The 24,844-nt window shown below is 40.4% G+C and overlaps 2 protein-coding genes across 2 annotated transcripts; one reads left to right on the plus strand and one right to left on the minus strand.

Moving 5' to 3' along the window:
• The first annotated feature begins 301 nt into the window (after nt 1-301).
• On the plus strand, nt 302-8,571 carry LOC122307314 (protein CROWDED NUCLEI 1-like). Its single transcript, XM_043120123.1, has 8 exons — nt 302-808; nt 2,403-2,612; nt 3,249-3,502; nt 3,862-4,132; nt 4,213-4,296; nt 4,836-6,946; nt 7,443-7,605; nt 8,020-8,571. The coding sequence occupies exons 1-8, from the start codon at nt 599-601 to the stop codon at nt 8,281-8,283; spliced, it is 3,567 nt and encodes a 1,188-aa protein (XP_042976057.1). The 5' UTR covers nt 302-598; the 3' UTR covers nt 8,284-8,571.
• Nucleotides 8,572-8,938: 367 nt separating this feature from the next.
• LOC122307315 (transmembrane protein 33 homolog) lies at nt 8,939-24,289 on the minus strand. The gene is made up of 9 exons (XM_043120124.1): nt 24,015-24,289; nt 16,223-16,334; nt 16,003-16,103; nt 15,122-15,247; nt 14,906-15,026; nt 14,495-14,579; nt 9,879-9,992; nt 9,723-9,762; nt 8,939-9,292 (listed from the first exon to the last, which is right to left on the minus strand). Exons 1-9 carry the CDS (start codon nt 24,192-24,194, stop codon nt 9,140-9,142), a joined length of 1,032 nt encoding a protein of 343 aa, XP_042976058.1. The 5' UTR covers nt 24,195-24,289; the 3' UTR covers nt 8,939-9,139.
• Nucleotides 24,290-24,844: the final 555 nt, after the last annotated feature.

Genomic DNA, 24,844 nt, shown 5'->3' on the forward strand with positions numbered 1-24,844 from the left:
AATTCCCAATCCTTTAGACGCCACCCACGTACAACAGCGTGGCATTTCCATACAATAATCACAATTTATTTTTTTAATATATTTTATATAATAATGTTTTAAAATATATATATTTTTATAAAAATTATTTAAAAAATAGTATCCTAATATATATTATGAAATAAATAATGTTCAGTATAAATATTAAATAATTTTTTTATAAAGATAAAAATACGAGGATAATACGGTAAACAGAATTATCCTTTCTAAAATATATTGTGGGATCATTACTCATATTCTTATTCTATTCTCCCATCACACAAATTACTGACACTCCCGTCGTCTTCTCTTCAAAAGTCATTAGTCATAGTCGTCTACCAATTATGGCCAGTCTCGTCATCCACAAAATGCCCAATAATACCCGACATACGATGGGTGATAACGTAATTTTCACATAGATCGGAGCCAAATCGCACGCAGTTTTTCCCCCTCTCTAACGCAAACAAAGTGTTCCGCTTCCAGCCGTTATCGGATTTCAAATCCCCAATTCGGGGCTTATGAAGTTCAATTTCCGATTTGTAATTACGGGCTTTACCCAGTTTCTGTTTCCGAACCTTTCATGATGTTCGCGACGCCTCAGAAGAAGGTGTTGAATCTGGATTCCGGTGACGGCACCGCTGGCAAGGGGAAGGGCCTCGCTGCTTTTTTTGAACCCACTGCAACGCCAAATTCGGGTTTGGTACCGCAGAATTCTGGAACTGATATGTTCTTCGAGGCGGCTGGGGACCCGCAATCGCTGGCCGAGAACATTTTGAAACTTGAAAACGAGGTTTGTGGCTTATATTTGGTGCATAAAGACTTGATTCTTTTTTTTTTTCCGCCGATATTTGGTTTTTTATTTGTTTTGCAGTGTTATCGTTGCTTTCTGGGTTTCTGATATTGCTATTTTTTTTTTTTATGGGTTTCATTGCTTTCCATTTCCCCGTAATTGGGATGAAGAAACAACATTACAATTCATTTTTTTTTCCACATCTGACGTTTTTTTACCAGCTTTATCTGGAATTTTGTTGGTAATTTTGGTAGCAAAGGCAACTTCTTTATTTAGTTGGGATGTTGTTACTTGTTACACACTTACACTGTTCCTTTAGTATTGATGAGCTTTCGCCTCTTTCTCCCAACTCCCCTTCGTCGGGGTGTTGTCCCTGTCTCGGCTCTTACACTCTTCTTCGTCGCCACTGATACTATTCATCACCATTTCCTCTCTCCCATTTGGTATTTCAGATCGCCAACGATTAAGATTAAGTGGCAATGTTACTCCCTCGCTCTCTCTCTCTCTCTCTCTCTCTGCATCTTTAATATCAATTTTAAGTAAAGAATCAACGTTCCATTCTTTCCATTTGGTTGCTCTTTTATTGGCAGTTTCCCAAATCTGCTTGTTTTTCTATGCAATCTCCATTCAGCAAAGTCATTCTTATTTAAGTATGCACAAACATATTGATGCGATTGGATTTTTGATACTTTTATGGGCCAAGCTGGCTGACCATTGCTCAACGATTGTCGGTATGGAAGTGGAACAGTATATACTGATCCCAAGGGTTGGTTTCGTTGATAAATTCGAATTCTAATTCCATTGGGGTCAGAAATTGCAAGAAGGCATTTCCAGCTCGAAGGAGTTGGTTAACACACCTATTTGGCATTTTTGTATCTGTTCCTTGAACCACCTCTCTAGGATACTTTTCATGTTATGCTTAATGGGTTTTATTTACTTTTATTCACTATATTATCAATAAATATTATAAATACATTTTTTTTTTATTGGCAATGGGTGTCCCGGAATAGCATTCCGACTAATCCCGGGAGTGCATAAGCCCTTGGCAAGGAGTTTTCCGCAAGTACACATCGGATAATTCAAGGGAAAACCCCCATAGTCCGATGGTCCTTAGAGATTATTTGCACTCAATGAGATTTAAACCTTAGACCTTGGGAAGCATACTCCCAAACCCAAGGCCTTAACCACTTGAGCCAACCCCTAGGGGTTTAAATATTGTAAATACATGTAGGCAAGTCTGATTTTTTTATGGCCAAATTAATATGATTGAAGCTAAGTAGATTTTAGCGTCGGCAATTCATGTAGGTTATCAATCATCCTTACCTTTTCTGGGCCTACCTTTTTTCTTTATTCTTTCTTGGGTCAGATCCATTTGTTCCTACCTTTTGTTGTATATTTATTTGTGTCAGTTTTCAATTTTTGGTTTGATATCTAAGTTCTGATTTCTATTTTTGTTGTTGTTTTATTTTTTATTCCGTTGGTTATGAAAAGAAAAAATAATAATTTAAAGGTTATGTTCTCTTCCATTCTTTTTTAATTGTAAACTTGTAATAACTGTAATGCTTTACTCTAACTATTTCGGTGATGTGTTCAGCTTTTCGACTACCAGTACAATATGGGGCTTCTCTTGATTGAGAAAAAGGAGTGGACTTCTAAGTATGAAGATCTTAAGCAAGCAATAGCAGAAGCAAAGGATGCCCTCAAACAAGAACAAAATGCCTATTTAATTTCATTATCTGAAGTTGAGAAGCGAGAGGAGAATTTGAGAAAAGCCCTGGGTGTCGAGAAGGAGTGTGTGCTTGGTGTATGTTACTTTTTCCTGATACACACTTTTATAGATGTTTATTGTTGGGCAGCAATGCCACCTATTGTTACCTATCATCCCTGAACAACTGAAGGAAGTGTATATATATATTTTCTAGGAATGGCCTACCATGGGGACCTAATTTTTGTTCATATTACTACCTACGCAAGCCACTCCTTTGAAAGGAAAAATCCATCTCTCAAATACTTCTCACTTCTTTGTGAGGATATTCTGCTCTCTCTCTCTCTCTCTCTCTCTCTCTCTCTCTCTCTCTCTCTCTCTCTCTCGTTCATAATATCTGTTGTTTACTATAAAATAAATATATGAAGGCATCTCACTTGGCTTAAAGCTTACTGATGATTGTGAGGATAATTCTTAGTCTTAGGTGTCGTGCTCTTTGTATAAGGAACAATAAGTGTTATCTGTTAGGTTTGGTCTCATAGTATATGTGTATAAAATTGAGTAAATCATTTTAATTAAGTGAGCTTGTATGTTAGCATCAAGTTTTATGCTGAAGATTGCACTCTGATTCTTTAAATGCAATTTTTTTGTCATGAATCCAGTTTCTCTTTTAGAATGGTTTCTTTAAATGTGGGTTTTATTTGCTCATGTTTGGAGAATGTGTTGGTTTTGTAGCTCGAGAAGGCTTTGCATGAAATGCGTTCGGAGAATGCAGAAATCAAGTTTACCGCTGATTCTAAGTTGGCTGAAGCAACTGCGTTAGTCACTAGCCTTGAAGAGAAATCTTTGGAGGTAGAGGCAAAATTGCATGCTGCTGATGCCAAGTTTGCTGAGGTGAGCAGAAAGAGTTCAGAAATTGAGAGAAAATCACATGAATTGGAGGCTCGAGAAGCTGCCCTTCAGAGGGACCGCTTATCCTTAATTTCGGAGTACGTTTTATGTGTTTGACCCTTGCCATATCTGTACTCTTGAATTTACCTGTTACTAAGGGTTTAAAGAGTTAAATCGTAAGGCCAATTTGGCGCAGTTTAATCCCTTCAAGGTCCAAGGTTCAATACCTCATAGGTGCAAACAATCATTTGGGGCCACACCCCCTGGTGAAAAGCTAGCGATTTAACTAGTTCAGTGTAAGGAAACTTCCGAGGGTGTGGTGCATGCGACCGGGATTTACTCTACAGGGGTGGGTCTGAAGGGCCCTGCCTTGGAGAGGTTCCCCGACATAAAAGAAAAAAAATGGCGTAGTGCAAGTTTTGTTTCTTATTAATCATGTTGTTTGTACTTCTTGCAGCCGAGAATCTTATGATTCTACTTTATCTAAGCAAAGAGAGGACTTGCGAAATTGGGAAAGAAATTTGCAAGAAGGAGAAGAGAGGCTGGCCAAGGGTCAAATAATTCTTCACCAAAGAGAGGAGAGGGGAAATGAGAAGGAGAGGATTTTCAAGCAGAGAGAAAAGGTGCTTGAAGAGGAACAGAAGAAGATTGATGCAACCCATGGTACCCTGAAACAGAAAGAAGATGATATAAGAAGCCGGCTTACGAATTTAACTTTGAAAGAGAAGGCAAGTATTTCTCCATGCTTAGTGGTTGCTAAATATGGAATTGAAATATGTATCAATATACTAACCTACTTTGGATGCAGGAATTTGATGCCATGAGAACAAACTTAGAGATGAAAGAGGAGGAGTTACTTGCATTAGAAGAAAAGCTGAATGCTAGAGAAAAAGTAAGTTCTTGCGTGCCTTATGTACTTGGGCTATGCCTATCATTCTCATCAATAAAATTCTTTTTTATTGATCAAAAAGAAAAAAAAAAGAAAAAGTTTCTTGCACCTTGTTCTTTCAAGGGGAAAACTTGCAGTGATGTATTATTATGTTGATCGTCAGACCAATAAGAGTTCATGCAAACACCCTGCACCTGTTGTCTTTTTAGCATGTGTTTTATCATATTTTATCTAGTCAGTGTTGGCAGCAAAAGAATCAGGAATATTGGAGTGAAGCTGGTTTTCCCTTCACCATTGTGGGTGTATTTATTTTCTCGTTCATTTTTTTCCTATTCGGAAGTCTCATTTTGTCCCTGATTGTGCTCTCTCTCTCTCTCTCTCTCTCTCTCTCTCTCTCTCTACTTATTAAAAGAATTTGCAAAAGGTCTGCAAATTGAAATACACACCATTTTACCTTGTCGGATTGGAATATCATGAACTATAACCTAGAATCATACTGCTGATGATTTTTTTCATTTGTTGGTTTTTGGAAACATCCACAGGCGGAGATTCAGAAGCTTCTTGATGAACACAATGCCATTTTGGATGCAAAGAAGCGTGACTTTGAGTTGGAAATTGATCAAAAGAGAAAATCCTCGGATGGCGAATTAAAAAACAAGGTGGTTGAAGTGGAGAAGATGGGAGCAGCAGTTAATCACAATGAGGAGAAAATTGCACAAAGAGAGCAGGCATTGGAAAAGAGATTGGAGAAGCTACGGGAGAGAGAAAAGGACCATGAATCGAAATTGAAAGATCTGAAGGAAAGGGAGAAGTCCATCAGATCCGAGGAGAAGAATTTGGAGAATGAGAAGAAACAAGTGTTTGCTGATAAAGAAGATTTGCTTAGTTTTAAGGCTGAAGTTGAGAAGACAAGGGTTGACAATGATGTACAGTTATTGAACATACGTAAAGAGCAGGATCTGCTTCAAGTAAGTGAAGAAGAGAGATCAGAATATGTTCGTTTGCAGTCAGAGCTAAAACAGGAAATAGATAAGTACAGGCTTCAGAAAGAACTTCTTTTGAAGGAGGCTGAAGATTTAAAGTTGCAAAAGGAGACTTTTGAGAGTGAGTGGGATGAGCTGGATGTGAAAAGAGCTGAGATTGAGAAAGAACTGAAAAAAGTGACTGAACAGAATGAAGAAGTTGAAAAACTAACACACTCTGAAGAAGAAAGGCTGAAAAATGAGAAGTTGGTGACACAGGAGTATATAGAAAGGGAGCTGGAAGATCTTAAATTGGCCAAAGAATCTTTTGCAGCTCAAATTGATCATGAGAAGTTAGTAAATGCTGAAAAAGCCAAAAGTGAGAGAATGCAAATGCTTCATGATCTTGAGCTACAGCAAAGAGAACTTGAGACTGATATGCAGAATCAGATGGAGGAGAAGGAAAAGAACTTGCACGAGAGGGAGAAGTTATTTCAGGAAGAAAAAGAGAGACAACTAGACAATATTAATTACTTGAGAGAAGTAGCTAGGAGAGAAATGGAAGGAATAAAACTTCAGAGGATTAAATTAGAAAAAGAAAGACAAGAAGCCGAAGAAAACAGAAAGCATCTTGAAAGGCAACAAGTGGAAATGCGAAAGGATATTGATGAGCTTGCTGACCTTAGCAGGAAGTTGAAAGATCAGCGCGAACAATTTATTAAGGAGAGACAACGCTTTATTTCATTTGTTGAAAAACTCAAGAGTTGTCAGGGCTGTGGTCAAATCATTTCTGAGTTTGAGCTGTCTGACTTACAATCTTTAGTGGAAATTAAGAATGCACCTCTGCCAAGACTGGCTAATATTCATGCAAAAGAAGGTGGTCATGGAAGTATGGTTGTTTCTGAGATACAAAACAATGAGATATCTCCAGTTGTAGGTGGTTCAAGATCTCCAGTTTCTGGTGGAACTGTATCTTGGCTACGCAAATGCACCTCCAAGATTTTTAATTTCTCCCCAAGTAAAATGATTGAGCCTGCTTCTGTTCAAAATTTGGTGGAGGCACCTTTGTGTTGTCAGAGTGTTGATATGGAAGAACCATCCAAGAGAGTTTCTAGCACTGAAAAGCCTACAGAACTATCACTTGGTGTGGCGATTGATTCTGTTCATGTCCTGAAGATCCCATCTGACAACAGCATGAGAGAGGTAGAAATCAACCAAGATCCTTTGGCTGATGATCATAGCAACATCAGCTGTAAGGCACCGGAAGTTAAAGAAGATTCCCAGCCATCTGATTTGGATGGTGGTCACCAAAAACTTAGCAAAAGAGGGAGGCTCAGAGTTTATAGAACACGCTCCGTGAAGGCTGTTGTCAATGAGGCTTATGCTATACTTGGGGAAGATTTAGAACCAAATGAGAGCGATTATCCTAATGGGAATGCTGAAGATTCTGTCTGTAACGATGCTGAAAGTCATGGGGATTCTGGTCTTGATGATAAAAGACTACCAAGAAATACCAGGAAGCGGAACCATGCTCATACATCTCAAATCAACGGGGACAAGCATGGTGGTGAAGATAGTGAAGGGCGTTCAGATAGTAATGTGGCAGGTCCGCACAAGAAAAGGAGACAGAAAATTCCTCCAGCTGTTAAAACCCCAGGTGAAAAACGATATTATCTCCGGAGACCCAGAACGTAAGTTCTATATTTATGACTCCAACTATTGTGGTACCAACTTACTTCAAGAAAAAAGGGGCTCTTATCACCCACCATACCATGCATATATACACTTGTTATATTAATGGGCATGCTTCACTCTTCTGTGCAGTTGAATGCAGTGTCAATAAACTAATTTTTCTAGACTGCTGGCTAACTGATTTGTAGACTGCTGTCTCTTCCCCCCCCCCCCCCCCCCCTCTTCTTTTTCTCCCAAAAAAAAAAAAAAACCTGGAAAAAAGAGAGAATAGAAGAATTAGTTGAATTACTTGCTAATGTAAACCGAGAGAGAGAGAGAGAGGCCTTATTTATCTGTGGTGGTTAGCTTAACAGGCCACAATTTAATTCTTTTTATGAGGTCTGTTAAATTTTATGAAGTATGTTACTCATTAAATACTGTTGAAAAAATGTTATTAAAAAAAAAAATTATGCATTTCAAGCAATTAACTTGTAACTTTGCAATATCGGTTTCCAGTGATGTCTTATCTGCTAGAGCCCAACCTGACCTTCACAAAGAAAACAAGGATGATACTGATCGAGTTAGAGTGACAGGGGAGGACATTCTTTTGTCTGGAGCTGCTTCCGCACATTCAATTGGAGCTGCTAGTGAGAATGATGGAAGCACTCACTTTGTGCAGGTCTGGGTATTATATGAAATTTGGGTTTCATATAAATCTCATTATATTTGTTGGAATGCTGAATCTGCATGTACACGTTTTTTTTTTCTGCCCTCAAGTTCAATGATTATTTGTAGAAAAAATATATTTGCAAGCCCATATTTTTACACATTAAAACACTTTAGTGATATGGAGGATGTAGAGCCTTGCCAGTTCGACTAATAAAAAATGCTTTTACATTGTAATAGTCGTAATTACTCCCATAAGTGGTGTGTTAAGACACGGGCTTGTAAATAGCAAACATCCATGCGAGTGGTTGTGCCGTTGCTACTGGCTTTTGAAAGTGTCTGGACTCTGAATTGCTACTTATTTAAAAAAAAAAAAAAAGTGTCCGAATTGATTTTTCTGATTTGATCTGTCTTCTTTGTGCAACAGTGTGAGAGAATTTCAGGCACTCAGGGTGGCGATTCTGATACAACAAAAAATCTGTTTGAGAACACTGCTTTGAGTGAAGAGGTGAATAGGACACCAGAAGGGGCAGGGAAGTATGGTGATGGAGATGAGTACAGGAGCGAATCCCTTGGTGAAGATGCTCCCCTGGTTGATATTGTGGATGTGGAGGAGGAGGATGATGATGAGTCTGAACATCCTGGTGAAGTCTCAGTAGGAAAGAGGCTCTGGACTTTCTTTACTACCTAATGATGCTGGGTCCTGTTTGCAATATGGTGGGATTTGGATGGTGTTAACTACATCTACTTCTTTAGATATGCTGTTAGGAGTTGCCTAGCGTGTAGTAGTTTGTATTTGCAAGTCAAATGTAGTTAGAAGCTAGGAAGTATTCAGGTTGGGGAATGAATTTTTCTCTGCCCTTTCTATTTCTATTTTTAGGATCAAGAAAATGGTGGCTGTTCCCTTTTTTCTCGTTTGTTTTTTCAAATGACAATGCAACATATTAGACGTGGTAGCAGCCAAGTGGATTTTAACACAGGACTCAGTCTCTACCCTTCCCAATTATTTTTGTCAAATGAAGACTCCGTACAGGCATAATAAGGAGTGATAACTCAACCTTCCCCTCCACTCCACCCCAACTCCCCACAAACCCCCCCAACCCGTTAAAAAAAAAAAAAACCACAAAACTCCATATTTTAACCACGATACCATGACAATCTTCTTAATATGATTTATCGTTGTTCAATGATTTTTTAATCTTAATACACTCCACAATTCCAATTATTTACAGGCAAAAATGATGTTAAAATCCAAACCGACAATTGCCTTTTAATGTCAAAATCAAAATTCGTAGAGTGAGACTTGGTGTTCTTTTTTTTTTTGAAAGATGGAGAGGGAGAATTCATTTCAGCACAAAAATCCATACCTTGGTCCTACATTTCATGCTTGGGGACCAACATTACCTAAGTTACAGTTATAATTAAAGTACTTGTCATGTATCTGACATAAGTTACTTTCCTGGGTAAAAAAGCTGCAGTGAATCTCAAGTGGAACAATGTTTTCCGTTTGGTCCCCTCCCCTCCCCTCACTTGGAAGAGGCTTCTTTCTATCTGAACCACCATCTCTGGGCAACAGAAATTGGAGTGTTCAAGAATGGGGCATAGCGGCTGACAAGGGGATTTACAGTCCTCCCAATCTTTGCCCATATACTATTATGATAACTTGCAGTGACAGGGGCTTGATACATGAGCTTCAATAGCTGTCAAAAAGTGTTTAAATCCAGTCAAAAGAAATAAAACTCAAAACTAAACCAAAACAAAAGTTATTTCGTTCCATTTACCATGATGCAAGGCTCAACACCAAATTTAAATAGACCAAATGACAAAAAACAGGATGAATTAACAATTTTTTTTTTTTTTTTTAAAAAACAAGTCCCCTCAAGGGTGGGGGGGGGGGGGGGGGAGGTGTTAGGCAGTGGATGGAGATCCTTGTTTAAAATCTCCCAATGCCACAGAAATCAACAAACAGATGTCGCATGTTGTAATTTTTCAAAAAACACATCTAAGACAGGTATTTTCACACAAGCGAAATATAGCTCCTTCTCTCTATCCTTTTGTACAGCTTAACAAACAATGACCTAATAAGAAAAAAACCCACTCCATGGATGATAACAGAAAAATGTAACAAACCTGCCAGTACATGAAAGTTTGAATTAGGTTGCGCTGCCACCTGCATAATTATATTTTTAGAATCTGAGAGACTCCAGAAGTAAGCAAAAGCATAAAAGTGAAAGGAAATAAATATCCACAATAAACGAAAAGGAAAAATATTTTCGAGATTCTCACGAGAGCAAAGAGATAATTAGAAGGAAGCCGAGTCCAATCTCAGCGTGTGAAGACACTATGCAGAGGGTAGTTGTGTTTGACTCCACCCAAACACACGTCTCTTCCAAGTATTTTCTGTTCATACACAAATGAATCAAAATCCTTATGTACAATTAAGTAAACACGAAAAGAACTACTGAGATATTAGTTAATTGGACTGACAGCAAATATTCATGAAAGAATCTCCAAAAAGCCTTCCCCCCAAGCAAAGGGCAGCAAAATGGCAAAACAGGAAATATTAGGAAAGTTAAAGAACATGACAGCACCATTTTGTTATAAAAAATCATAACTGAAGATATTCAACATGTGGTGGGATTGAAGTGTGTGGGGTATGAGGAACAATTTTTAGCACTCCTTACGGCTATTGAGGCGGGCCATCTGCATGATAAAAAAAGGGGATCCAAAAAACAGAGGGAACTCAAGAGACTTAACTGGTCACTAAATGAAGGTAGCTCAAGTCAGGATAGATCTAAAGGGAAGGGCACTGCTGTTTCTTTATGAAGCCTAAAATTGTGTCTTGGAATGTGCGTGGGCTGAATGAGATTAATAAGCGCCAGCGCATAAAAAATTTGCTTGGGGAATGGAGGGCAGATGTTGTTTGTTTTCAAGAAATAAAGCTGAAATTGGTTACCAGAAAAATTGTGAGAAGCGTGTGGAGCTGTCCGTATGTAAATTGGGTCTATCTGGCCTCAAATGGAGCCTTTGGCGGTATTCTTGTGATGTGGGATAAAAGAGTGATGGAAAAAATGGAGGCATATGTAGGGGACTACACAGTGGCTTGCCGTTTAAGATGGTGGAAGATAATTTTTTGTGGACTTTTGCAGGTATCTACGAGCCAAATGTTAATAATATCATAAAACAATTATAGGATGAAATTGCTGGACTACACACTTGGTGGGAGCTTCCTTGGTGCATTGGTGGTGATTTTAATATCATAAGATTCCCTAGTGAAAGATCTAGAGATAACCGCTTTCGCTTAGCCATGACAGATTTCTCAGACTACATTTTTGACTTGAACCTGATAGATCTCCCACTCACAGGAGGTCCATTTACCTGGTCTAATAGCCAAAAGTGGTCTCGCTTAGACCGATTCCTAATTTCGCCGGAGGGGGAAAGTAAGTTTCCAGAGGTGTGCCAGAAGAGATTGCCACGAGTGGGCTCAGAACACTTCCCTATTTTATTAGATGGAGGAGGCATTCAAGGCGGTCGGCGTTATTTCAAATTTGAAAATATGTGGCTTAAAAGCGAGGGTTTTGTAAAAAGGGTAAGGCATTGGTGGTCATCATATCAGTTTTTTGGTAGTCCCTCTCACATACTTGCAGGTAAATTAAAAGCTTTAAAGACTCATTTAAAGTTTTGGAATTCTCAAACTTTTGGTGACTTAGGGGAGCAAAAGAAAACCATGTTGGAGGAACTATAGAGTATAGAGAGGCTCATGGAAGATAGAGTTCTTACCCTAGAGGAAATTTCACACAAGATAGAGCTAAACTCAGAAATAGAGAAAGTATTATCTTTGGAAGAAATTTCTAGGCGTCAAAAATCAAGAGTACTGTGGCTGAAAGAAGGGGATTGAAGCACAAAATTTTTCCATAGAATGGCCAACTCTCATAGGAGAAACAACACAATTGAGATGTTGCAGATTAATGATAGTGAATGTACGAAGGCTCATGTGATCCAGGAACATGTGGTAAGTTTCTATGAACAACTTTTTACAAAAGAAGAGAGATGGAGGCCAAATTTGGATGGACTCAACTTTGATTTTATTGAACCACAAACTGCGTCATGGTTGGAAAGAGTTTTTTAGGAAACTAAGGTACATGCAGTAGTCAGAAGAATGGCAAAAAATAAAGTACCAAGACCAGATAGTTTCTCAATAGGGTTCTTTCAAAAATGTTGGGAGGTTGTGAAAGAGGATATTATGAATGTGTTCCAGAAATTATTTGTGGGCGGAAAATTCTAGAAAATTCTGAATGCTACTTTTATTGCTTTAATCCTGAAGAAGACTGAGGCATCGGAGGTGAAAGACTTTAGGCCTATTAGCCTCATACATGGGGTTTACAAAATCATCTCAAAGGTGCTTGCTAACAGGTTAGGAGTGACCTTGGATAAGATAATCACAAAACCACAAAATGCTTTTGCAAGGGGTTGTCAAATTCTAAATTCTGTCTTAATAGCCAATGAATGCCTAGATAGTAGATTAAAATCAGGATGTGCAGAGATTATTTGCAAGCTATACATGGAAAAGGAATACGACCATGTAAATTGGGAATTTCTCCTATATCTATTGAAGAGATGTGCTTTTGGGGAGAAATTGTGTATGTGGATCAGATGGTGTATCTCAACGGCCAGATTTTCAGTTCTGATCAATGGCAACCCAAAAGGTTTCTTTAATAGTTCTCAGGGGTTAAGACAGGGAGACCCGTTGTCACCACTTCTCTTTGTTATCATCATTGAAGGACTGAGCAGGATGTTAATGGCACTAGTTAATAATGGTTTTATGGCAGGATGATAGGGGTCTCATTCCGATCTCACACTTGCTTTTTGCAGATGATACCTTAATATTCTGCGAGGCAAAGCAGGACCAACTTAGTACTCTGAAGGCGCTCCTTCTGTGCTTCGAGGAAATGTCAGGGCTAAGAGTGAACTTTGATAAGTCTGAGCTAGTGCCAGTTGGTAGTATAAGTAATACTTGGCAGTTGGCGGGTACGCTTGGGTGCAAAATTGCTTCTTTCCCAATGACTTATCTAGGTTTACCGTTGGGGGCTGCCTCAAGGGCCATAGCGATCTGGGATACCGTTATTGAGAAAATAGAACGAAGATTGACAGGGTGAAAAAGATTGTATTTGTCAAAAGGAGGGAATGTGACCCTTATCAAAAGCACTTTTTCTAACTTACCTACTTATTTTTTATCATTATTTGCTATCCCATCATGGTGGTGGCGCGGCTTGAAAAACTCTACCGGGATTTTCTATGGAGTGGGATGGGGGAAGAATTTAAATTCCATCGAGTTAGTTGGGATAAGGTGTGTAGACCAATTCCTTCAGGTGGACTAGGGATAAAGAACTTGAGATTGTTTAATCAAGCACTCTTGGAGAAATGACTATGGAGATATAATGCGAAGCCGGAAGCTCTCTGGAAACTAGTAGTTGATTGTAAATATGGTCGGTCTTGGGGAGGTTGGTGTACTAGAGAGGGGAATGGGCATATTGGTGTGGGAATTTGGAGGCGAATAAAACGAGGATGGAGGGCATTTGCTAACCACACTAGTTTGGTGGTGGGGGAAGGCACACGTATAAAATTTTGGAAGGATATCTGGTGTGGGGAGGTGGCATTAAAGGACTCTTTTCCTTCAGTTTTTCGAGTGGCATGTGATCAAGAAGCTGTGGTGGCGGATCTCATGATTCTTTCAGGAGATCAAGTTCAATGGAATGTGACCTTTACTAGAGCAGCCCAATATTGGGAAGTAGACAATTTTGAGGCCTTCTTCCGTTTAGTATATTCCAAGAACCGAATGGACTACATGTTGACAAATTGTGGTGGATACCAGCGGGTAAGGGTATTTTTTCAGTTCGCTCTTTTTATAAGGTCCTTACAGCTTTATCGAATTCTCAATTCCCATGGAGAAGACTGTGGAGGAACAAGGCGCCTCCCAAAGCACTTTTTTTCACATGGACAATAGCCCTGGGTAAAATTCTAACAATCGATAACTTGCGAAAGCGATGGATAATTATAACAAATTGATGTTGTGTGTGTAAGAAAGCCAGTGAGACAGTGGATCATCTCTTACTACACTGTGAGACAGCCAATGGCGTGAAATTTTCAGTCGCATAGGCCTAAACTGGGTGATGTCGGCATCAGTGGTTGAGCTTTTGGCGAGTTGGATGATGCCGGGCGGTGCTTCACAAATCAAAGCTATTTGGAAGATGGTCTCTATCTGCATTATGTGATGCTTATGGCGAGAGAGCAACAAGAGGACCTTCGAAGAGAAGGAGCACATACTAGAGGAGCTTCGCGTGCTATTTTTCAGCACTTTATTTCAATGGGCTATTGCAATAGATTTCAATGGTCTACATGTACATGATTTCCTTTTGTCCTATGTAGCGACCTAGATAGGTTTTATCTCTTGTATACCTCCTTGTGTACTTGGGCTATGCCTATTCTTATTAATACTACCGTTTACTTATAAATAAAAAATAAAAAATCATAACTGAAGTTGTTTTATTTTATTTTATTTTATTTTATTTTATCAGTAAACAAAGAGTTTTATTAACGATATAGATAGGCATAGCTCAAGTACATGGGACATATACAAGAAAACCAAAGTTGTAGAAAATCCTATGCAATTCAAGGTCCCAAGAGAACCTTGCATCCCATGGTTCTCTTAAATGCTAAACCGACTATATCACATTATTAAATTAAGATAATAGAACATATACTTTGAAATATTGCTAAAGGGGCAATAAGACTACATGAACAACAAAAACCCAATAACATAAGAAATTATCTGATCAGATAAATAAAGACTAAAGAATCAACAACCAAATATACTGTCATTAAAAGGTTCGTAACTCTCCTACCTGTACAAAGAGGAGCGACTGAAATTACGCCTAAGGAACTTGGCAACATGTTCAATGGATCGACATAAAATGGGAATCAAAGCAACTGCAGCAAAGATCACATCATAATACTAGGTAGGACTAGGAAAATGCTAAAATGACAATATTGATGGGAGAAATACTCTAGCCAAAAAATTATTACACAAAAGTAATCCTACAAACTAACGTGGCTTGATGTGGTTTGTCAGAATGTTAACTTACTTTTATTGTAAAGTAGATCTGACAGATCACACGAAGACATGTCAGTTTGTGGGATTACTTTTGTGTAATCCCCTTGTAGCTGCAGCAGTCCTTGATTGATGGAACAAAAAACACAAACACAGAGAAAGAAAGAACTTAAATAAGAATGATTAAGAGACTAAGCAATCTCACACTTGAGGCAAAGATTTGAAGTCACAAAGGTAAGGCAGTAGATGAAGTAGATAAAATCCTTGGTTGCAATAATAGACTGAAAGTAAACTTGCAAAGCCTGCAGATTCCATGCTCTGGGTTGCTACAACCATATAAGATTGGTTAATTTACTCGAAGAAGGATAAAAGAAGCATGTAGTGAAAAGTTAGAAAGATCTGAAACGGAATAAGAACATACCCCGTATAGTGAATACACTGAATATAGAGAGGAACATGCAGTGCCCATAAAGGAAAGCCGATATGCCCTTTGTGAAAGATTTCTAGGTACCAGTGGAAAAATTGCAAGCACAGCCACAACAAACACCTGGAGTGAAAATGACAAATAGAATACATAGAAGCAATATTACCAATAGTCCGGACTCATAAGCAAGGCACTAATGGTATGCATTTCTTATTTTCAATATAAAACGCAGGGATTTAACTTCAAAATCATTCCTTTTTTATCAGATACACACAAGAAAAAGTTTAAAAATTGCAATAACTAAGAGTCTGCGAGGATGAATTCAAGGAATGCTCAAACGTATTATCAGTGTTTAACCAACAACTCAATAAGTGAACAAGTAGGTAATTTTACATGAAGGATTGTCTCAATCAACAGAGATAAGCATTCAACCCTTACAAAGTAGCCTGTCTTCCGAGGTAAACTCACACTCTACTACATATATTTATTTATAGATCAGATATATTCTGCTGGTTTGGAATTTCTACTAGCCTTTGGTACCCAATTTTCCCCCTTCCTCAAAAAAAGCTACATCATAATTCTACTTGTCAAAAATAAAAGTTCCATTTACCCCCAAAAAAAATACCAATTAAAAAAAGTAAGATCCCATTTGTACAAATAAAAAACAAAAGCTAGATGCTATTTCTAAAATCTAAAAGACAAATACGAACTAGCTTTGAGGGAACAAATAAGAACATGAAATTTGTGAAAATCTCAGGAAAACAATTTAGCAAATCATCATAAATACATAATATACACATACTCCCCCACACCCACACAAGTTTATGCGACAGTTGACAAAGAATCTATATGCATGCATGAAGTATATTTCACAGTACCCAAGCATTTATGGAGAACTGAATAGTTTGCCGATCCCAACGCAGAGAGGTTGGATTAGGACTGGTACTTGCCGACGTCCCTGAAGTTCGAGTTGTTGACTCTACAGAAATATTAGGGCTCAATTCAATGACAGAGGCAATTTTAAGAACAGTGAAAAAAAAAGAATACATCTTTGTGCAGTTTGGATATTTGTAATCTTCCATTTCTATTTTGGATAACCTGAGTTACGTGGCCGAGCTTGGTCATTTGAAGATGTTGATGATGGGGCTGATGGCCGTGATGGGTTAGGTAAACTATTAGAAGACATGGTCTCTACCACTAGCTCAGGATCCTGTTTATGAACCCAAGTATCAGAAAAGATTTTCAGGTGCAACAGTTAAAAGCAGAGCTGAATGAAGATGAAAATAGACAAATATATGACCCTTGCATTTCCATAACCTCTACAGAGCATATGACTGTAAAAAACTAATAGTATAAACCTACAAGCAAAATCCAATCCCAACCAACAAAGCTACCCTCCATCCTGTCATTCATGATAGAACCTCAACCCTAAATAATAATACTTCAACTAATGTCCAGTACTCTGCAAAATAAAAGTAAAATCCCTTTTACTAACATGAGAAAAGGGGAAGCACTATCAGAGAATGCTGATGGGATATATTCCTTCTATACATGAGCTCATTGACAATCACTCAAAGTCAAACCTTTATCCTTAAACAAGACTGGTCAAAATTATCAGTTAGATAAAACCACACATAAAAGCACTGTGATGGGAAAACAAAGCATGTAATGAAGGAAAGATGATGTAACAAACAAGTAGAAGAACTCTACAAATTGATAAATCAAAACAAAAAACCTCAAAATTGTGAAGTTCCACCAGTGAAGCCAAAATACTACAAAATTTTTTTTTTGATAATTAAACTAATTTTATTGATCAATGGCAAAGCCAGTATTACAACTCTAACGCCCTAGCTAGGTAGGTACATTAGAGACAAGAAAATCATGCATGGCCATGCCATCAAAATCCACAGCAACAGCCCAGCCCCGCTACTGATCTTTCTTGGTCCTCAAAGGTCCTCCCATTTCGCTCCTGCCATACACACCACATGATACATAGAGGGATCATCTTCCAGATAGCTTTAATTGGTTTTCTGCCCCTTATATTTGACCAACTAGCCAGTGCCGCCTCCACAGTTTTAGGCATAACCCAAGCTATATCTAGTCGTAAGAATACCTCATTCCAAAGGGCCCTTACCGTATCACAGTGTAGAAGGAGATGGTCGACCGACTCTCCCCCTCTTCTACACATGCAACACCAGTCCGCGATAATGATCCTTCTTTTCCTCAGATTATCTGTAGTAAGTATCTTTCCCAAGGATGCAGTCCACACAAAGAAAGATACTTTGGGAGGAGCCTTATTTCTCCAGATTTTTCTCCAGGGACAAGGAGTGGAGTGCTCCTGTGTGAGGATCTTATAAAAAGAGCGAACAGAAAAAATACCTTTGTCTGTTAGAGACCACCTCAACACATCCTCTTGCTGGCTATTGGGTCTTATGGAGTATAAAAGGCCGTAGAAGTCCTCAAACATACTTAGTTCCCAGTCTTGCGCAGCCCTACTAAAATTAATATTCCAAAGAATCTGACCCCCCTCCAACCCCCTGACTTCTGCCACTGAAGCATCCTTATCTCTAGCCAACTGGAACAGAGGAGGGTACAAGTCTTTCAAGGCCCTACTAGCACACCATACATCTCTCCAGAATTTGATTCTTAAACCCGTACCCACACAAAGCTTTACATGTCGATTAAAGAACCCCCATCCTCTTCTTATATGTTTCCATAACCCCACACCATAAGCTCCCCTTACTTCTCTAGTGCACCACTCCCCCCATAAACCGCCATACTTCTTCACAACCACCAGCTTCCAAAGGGAATCATGTTCGTTGGCAAATCTCCAAAGCCATTTGCCTAATAGCGCTCGGTTGAACATCCTTAGGTTTCGAACCCCCAAGCCTCCCCCTGATATAGGTCGACACACTTGCTCCCACTTAACCAAGTGGAATTTGAACTCCTCCCCCAAGCCCCCCCATAAGAAATCTCGTTGGAGCTTCTCAATACGAACCGCCACGCTTGCTGGTATTGGGAATAGAGATAAAAAGTAGGTAGGTAAGTTAGAGAGTGTACTCTTTATCAATGTAGTCCTTCCCCCTTTCGACAAGTACAACCTCTTCCACCCCGCCAATCTTCTCTCTATTTTTTCGATAACTGAATTCCACACCGCAGACGCTCTCGAAGCACTCCCTAAAGGAAGTCCCAAATAAGTCATAGGGAAAGAAGATATCTTACACCCCACCGTTCTCGCTAGGTTTCGAATATTAGAAGCCTCCCCTATGGGCACCAACTCTGATTTTTCCCAATTCACCCTTAACCCGGAGACGGCCTCGAAGCAAAGGAGTAAAATCTTTACCACTTGCATCTGATTTTGCTCAGCTTCACATAGTATAAGTGTATCATCTGCAAACAGGAGGTGAGAAATGATAATAGTTCCCCTGTCCGTGTTGCCAATCGGAATCCCGTTTAAGAGTCCGTTTTCAACCATAACCAAGAGCATCCTACTTAGAGCCTCCATAACTATCACGAACAGAAAAGGTGACAAAGGATCCCCTTGTCGCAATCCACGAGAACTCTGGAAGAAACCTACTGGAACTCCATTTAACAACACAGAGTACTTTACCGTAGATATACACCAGTGAATCCACGCCCTCCACCGTTCCCCAAAACCACATCTCCTTAGCAAATGTAGAAGAAAATCCCAATTAACATGATCATAGGCCTTTTCCATGTCTAACTTGCACATGATTCCTGACTTTCCCTCTTTCAACTTGCTATCAAGGCATTCATTGGCAATTAGTACCGCATCCAAAATCTGTCTGCCCTTCACGAAGGCATTTTGGGGTTTAGTAATAAGCTGTCCCATAACCTCACTCATTCTGTTTGCAAGTACTTTCGAGATTATCTTATACAATCCATTCACTAGACTAATAGGCCTAAACTCCTTCAAATCCATAGCCCCCACCTTCTTGGGAATCAGTGCTATAAAAGTGGTGTTTAGACTTTTCTCAAATTTTCCAGCCATGTAAAATTCCTGGAAAACCTTCATAAGGTCCTCCTTTAATACATCCCAACAATCTTGGAAGAAACCCATGGAGAAACCATCCGGTCCTGGTGCTTTATCCCTGGCCATCTTACTCACTACCTTAAAGACCTCTAACTCCTCGAACTCCCTTTCCAACCGAGAGACGTCAGTCGACCCAATAGTATCAAATTCCATCCCATTTAGGGGAGGCCGCCAACCCTCCTGCTCTGTCAGTAGATTCTCATAAAATTCAACTACGTGATTGTGAAGTACCTGCTCATCTCTACACTCTGCACCATCCACTATCAGCTTCTCAATATTGTTGTTCCTCCTATGTGAATTTGCAATTCTGTGGAAGAAACTTGTGCTTCGATCTCCTTCCCTCAACCACAGTGCCCTGGACTTTTGCCGCCAAGACATCTCTTCTAACAGAATCAGTCTCTCAATCTCAATGACCAGCTCTGATCTCCTGTCTTGTTCTTCCTGGGTGAGTGGTTGTACCTCTTGCAGCCTCTCAATCTCCTGTAGTTCCAACATCTTGGCTTTCCTGTTTACTTCTACGTTGCCAAAAGACTCTAAGTTCCATTCTTTTAGATCTCTTTTTAGGGCTTTCAATTTACTTGCAAAAATGAAACTGGGAGTACCATGGAAATAATAAGAAGACCACCACTGTTTGACCCTCTCCACGAACCCTTCCGATTTTAGCCACATATTCTCAAATTTAAACGGCCGACGACCATTATGAACTCCTCCGCAATCAATCAGAATAGGCCAATGGTCGGATCCAATACGGGGCAAACGTTTTTGCCAGACACATGGGAAATGGCTTTCCCATTCTGGAGAAATTAAGAACCTGTCCAATCTGGACCATGACTGATTATTTGACCAAGTGGCAATTCCCCCCGCAAGTGGCAAGTCCACTAAGTTCACATCAAAAATAAACTTCGAGAATTCCTCCATGGCTGGTCGCAATCTTCTGGTACCCGAAACTTCACTCAGGAATCTCACCACATTAAAGTCTCCCCCTATACACCATGGAAGTCCCCACCAGGAATGAATCCCTGATAGTTCCTCCCACAAAAATTTTCTTGACTGGTCTAGATTGGGGCCATAAACACCTGCAAAAGCCCATGAGAAATTATCGGAAACACACTTAAAAGAGCATGCTACCACATACTGCCCAATGCAATCCTCCACCTTCTCTACCACCCGTCTATCCCACATAACCACGATCCCTCCGGATGCCCCCTTTGATGCCAGGAATGACCAATCCACATGATTACCCCTCCACAGGCTCCTCACAATTTTCCTATCAATCATTTTCAGCTTGGTATCTTGTAAACATACAATATCCGCCTTCCACGCCCGAAGTAGATTCCTAACCCGTAGCCGCTTATTTATCTCGTTTAACCCGCGGACGTTCCAAGTCACAATTTTAGGCTTCATTGAGGAATGGACAGCCCCTTCCCTTTCACCCTTCCCCTCCTAGCGCTGCTCTCAGTGTTCATCGACCAATTTAATCTTTTAAGTTCCCTATGCTTCTTCGATTCACCTTTAGTATTTTTATTGTAACCCTCCTCGATTGCTGTAAATAAAGCCATGAATTGCTCCTCATATCCTTCACTTTCAATCCCCACTAATTTTTGAATTTCCTTCACTTTATGGAAGACCCAATCTGAAATAATTGGTTGCGTTGGTAGGTGGAAGTTCAACGGCATCGGTTCCTCCACCCTACTGATCTGCAAACCTGTAAAATCTCCTTCTACTGGTAGATCATCCAACCCCAACTGTCCACACACGTCAGGGAAGGTGAGTTCTTCCCCCTCTTCCTCCACCGAAAGCTCTACCTCCTCTAAACTCCCCTCCTCTTCAACCGCTGCCTCCGTTGGTGTGATAGAGGCCTCCACCGACGGAGAGAACCCATCCCGATGTAGTCTCGGGTCTCGGGCCCGTTGCTACACTCGGTAGCGTCAAATCATTACACAAAACCGCCGGGAACTCGTCGACAGTCTCCAGCACCACCGTCGGCGAGGTCTGTGTCGTCGTCGGGACCATTGCCACCGATTGCTGCCGCGGTGAAGACACCAGGTCCTCAGATGTGTTGCGGAAAACCGGGTTGGAAACATCCGGATTACCCGGGTTTGGGTCTTCAGAAGAGGACCTGGGTTGAGGAGGTCCAGGCCCGAAACCAGGCCCTCCACTCGTGGAAGCCTTGTTTCCGTTTACTGCTAAAGGGCTACTGAGCCCCATGCCCATCTCCAGGCCCACAGCTTCCAACCCAGCGAGAGGCCCAGCCTCTATTCTTTCAATAAACCCATCCCTCTGAGACTCCACCAAATCAGTCCCCATTCTGTCATCTTCACTTCTCCCTCCTTTTTCCACAACTAGCCCGACAAATACTCTGACTTCCTCCATCTCTTTCTGCAGCTTCCTCAACTGCCCTTGTAGCTCCAACAGTCTTTTGCTGGACACCCACGTCTCCTGTCCAACCAGCCTACCACCCTCTACACTTCGGTGTTCCCCCCCACCAACGTGACCTGCACTTCCAACAGGCCCCCTCTGTTCCCTTCCCGCCGTGAGAACCTCCTTGAAGGTTCTGGCCACCATGTTTGAATCCCTCTCAACTTGATACCTCTGCCCCCCTCCCCCTTTTCCAGACCCAATCCCTTTTAAATGAACCATCTCGGTAGCCAGGTTTCTCATTTTCCTCCATCCCCACCCATTTGCACCTTCTGGAAAACAGAGCAACCTTGTTCTTCCATTCTTCCCGTATTCGGCAATGGACAAATAACGCCCACGCCTATTCGAACACCGTTGAGCAACAAAACTGCGATAACCCTCTCTAATTACCGAGTACACCTCCTTCTTTCCCCCCTTAAGGCAATCCTCCAATATTTTTACAATCCACAGGGTTGTATTTCTGCCCACCAACAAGTCGTACCTCTCCTTCCATCCAAGTTCAGAAAAACGAATATTAACTCCCTCCTTTGTGAGGATAAACAACTTGGACTCAACAACAACTTCACGTGATACCATTGCACTCTCCAGAAACTGTAAAGACTACACCAGGAAAACAAAAAAAACACCTCGCAGGAACAGTAACACCTCGCCGGAACAGTACACCTCGCCGGAAAAACAGCTCTGACAGATCCGGCGAGGACCCAGGCTGCCCAGAACCTGCCGATCAGGCTCTGCCTGTCACCTCGCCGGAAAACCGACAACCCTCCCCTCGCCGGAAAACAGCATCTCTCCCCTCGCCGGAAAACAGCTCAGACAGAGCCGACGAGGACCCAGGCCACCCAGAACCTGCCGACCAGTCACCGCCTGTCACCCCGCCGGAAAACAAGCACTCTCCCCTCGCCGGAAAACAGCAGACAGGTCGCTGTTCCGATTGGACGGGACGACAGGACGACTCTGGTTCTCGTTTATCGACGACGACGACGGGACTCACGACGGGATGACGGAATCTGGTATGTACGCTGGGTCTCGTACGACGCGGCGGGTCACTTGGTTCTTTTTAGGGGCATAAAGGCACCATTGCCCATTGCCCATTGCCCAAAATATAAACATTTATATACATGCCCCTAATGTACTTGTACAAAACACTATGCCTAGTCACACAGACACATTCGCACCACATGTACAAGATGGGATTTCAAGAAGAGAGAGAAACAGCAAGAACAGTTTTCTTGTTGACAAGTAAAACAGCAAGAACACACGAACATATTTTCCATTTTATTTTTGGAAGATTTCAAGATGCACCAAATTATATATAGTTTATCTCATATTCAACAGATTGAATAGAAACTGGTACATGGAATAAGGCTAAGTTGAGATGAGTTTACACTGGATTAAGGTTTACCAAGTTGAGAATAAGGGTTATTTAATTAAGTATTACATTATGGTACAAACCAGGACACCGCAAAAAAGAAATGACACTAGAATGCATACGAAACATAGAGCCACTAGGATGGGATCCTCCCCATAACTACTACCATCCTCCTCATCCAGCAGCCCCTCAAAGAATCACCCATTTTCCTTTCCTCTCCACACAAACCAGAATATCTCGAAAAGGAAGGCATTTCCTAATAGTTGCCAACTTGAGAAACAAAACAAAGCATTTTCATTTCACCCACTAAAGACTCACCTCAGCGAAGAAGGCATTACCCATCCAATCAAACTTTACAGGAAGATGCAGGATATAAGATGAAAACAAATAAACATGTCTGGCAAGACATAAGAAAAACTATAAATTCATATTTCCGGCAGCTTGGAGGTGAAATGACTAAACCTTATATCAGGCGTCTAAACTCCAGAGAACAATGTCCCAAGATCTAAGGAAACAGTGGGGGATCAAATCCAGCTCTAATTCCCCCAGCGGTCGATAATTAAGCATAACATAAACAGAATAACAATACTATGGACAACTTGAAATCACACGAGCAATAAGTAAAATACCAACCAATTAAGAAAAAAACCGGATGGAACCCGTCTCAGTCAACCTATAGCCAGAACCCCAACAGATATAATGGAGACAACCCAGATGGAGTACATGGATTTCAGTCCTAATTATATAAAGATCCCCTAAAACGATCAATAATCAACTCTAATTTCGATGGTCACTGTCACTGTTTTAGTTCCCGGAAACTCGGGAATTATCAGAAACAAAATAAAAATGATAATGATTTCCACAAATTTCATCACCCAAAACACACAAAACTTAAGACTAATTATAGTCGACAAGTCAACCTAATGGACGAAACAGATAAAACCCGGATGCGGATTCGTGGGTCAAGAGTACTAATTCCAAGGAAACCAACTTTATCGTAGAATTCGACAATGAAGAGAAAGATTGAGGTGAGGAAGGAGTATATGTACGATGTAGCGCTGGTAGAACTTGCGCTTGTAGTGGTCGACCACATCGGAGCGGGAGGCCATGTGGGGAGGTATGAGGATGTTGGACCAGTAGTCAGCCCATCTGGGATCGTTCTCATAGTCGTAGGCCGCCGCTGCTATTCTCTTCATCCTCTGCGGATCCTCTTCGCTCGTCTCTCCCATTTCGCTTCTCCTCCCCCAATACTCTCAAGTTTCAATCGCTACAGATCGAATGCCCAAATCCGAAAAGAAGACAGAAACGCACCTCTAGTGGCTCGGTCTATGCATCCACTATTCATAGGCTATCATGAACAGTGATAACCTCCCTAACGACGTCGTTTGTTGATGGTTTATTTTTTCATTAAATTATTATTTGCCAACTATTTATTTTTTGTCAACTTAATTTTCCAACAAACACATTTTACCAGCTTTTCTTCAATCCAAAAATCATATCTAAAATTTTTGAAATTTATCCAATGCATGCACATTTCCAACTTAAAAAATAATAACAATTTATCATATCATGAGGTCCATCATATAAAATCTGCCATTGCTAGTCTTTTTGTCAACATAAAAAATCCAAACTTGAAATAATAACAAATGGGCATGAGTTCAGTAGATTCATCCCATGTCGCTTTGAAGAGGCTGCTTTTGCTAGTGTTTTTGCTGCAATCTTATGAACTGATTGAATGGTACAAGCCATGCAGATTTTAAGTTACAATAATTACTCAAAAATAAAAGAAAAAGGGATACCAATGAAAAATATAAAAGAGATGGCTTTCACCAAGAATGACATAAAGTCTGGTACATGTAACAACAACCAGTGATCATGA

Source organism: Carya illinoinensis, chromosome 4, assembly GCF_018687715.1.
Source record: "Carya illinoinensis cultivar Pawnee chromosome 4, C.illinoinensisPawnee_v1, whole genome shotgun sequence".
Taxonomy (NCBI): Eukaryota; Viridiplantae; Streptophyta; class Magnoliopsida; order Fagales; family Juglandaceae; genus Carya; species Carya illinoinensis.

Bases quoted from the DNA above. Each gene is read 5' to 3' on its own strand.
- LOC122307314 (XM_043120123.1), top strand. From the start codon at position 599: ATGATGTTCGCGACGCCTCAGAAGAAGGTGTTGAATCTGGATTCCGGT. The intron at 4,297-4,835 runs GTAAGTTCTTGC...AAACATCCACAG, and splicing joins AGCTGAATGCTAGAGAAAAA to GCGGAGATTCAGAAGCTTCT. The intron at 6,947-7,442 runs GTAAGTTCTATA...ATCGGTTTCCAG, and splicing joins TATCTCCGGAGACCCAGAAC to TGATGTCTTATCTGCTAGAG.
- LOC122307315 (XM_043120124.1), bottom strand. From the start codon at position 24,194: ATGGGAGAGACGAGCGAAGAGGATCCGCAGAGGATGAAGAGAATAGCA. The intron at 15,027-15,121 runs GTATGTTCTTAT...ATATGGTTGTAG, and splicing joins CAGTGTATTCACTATACGGG to CAACCCAGAGCATGGAATCT. The intron at 9,293-9,722 runs GTTTGTTACATT...ACTTTTTGACAG, and splicing joins AAACTTTCATGTACTGGCAG to CTATTGAAGCTCATGTATCA.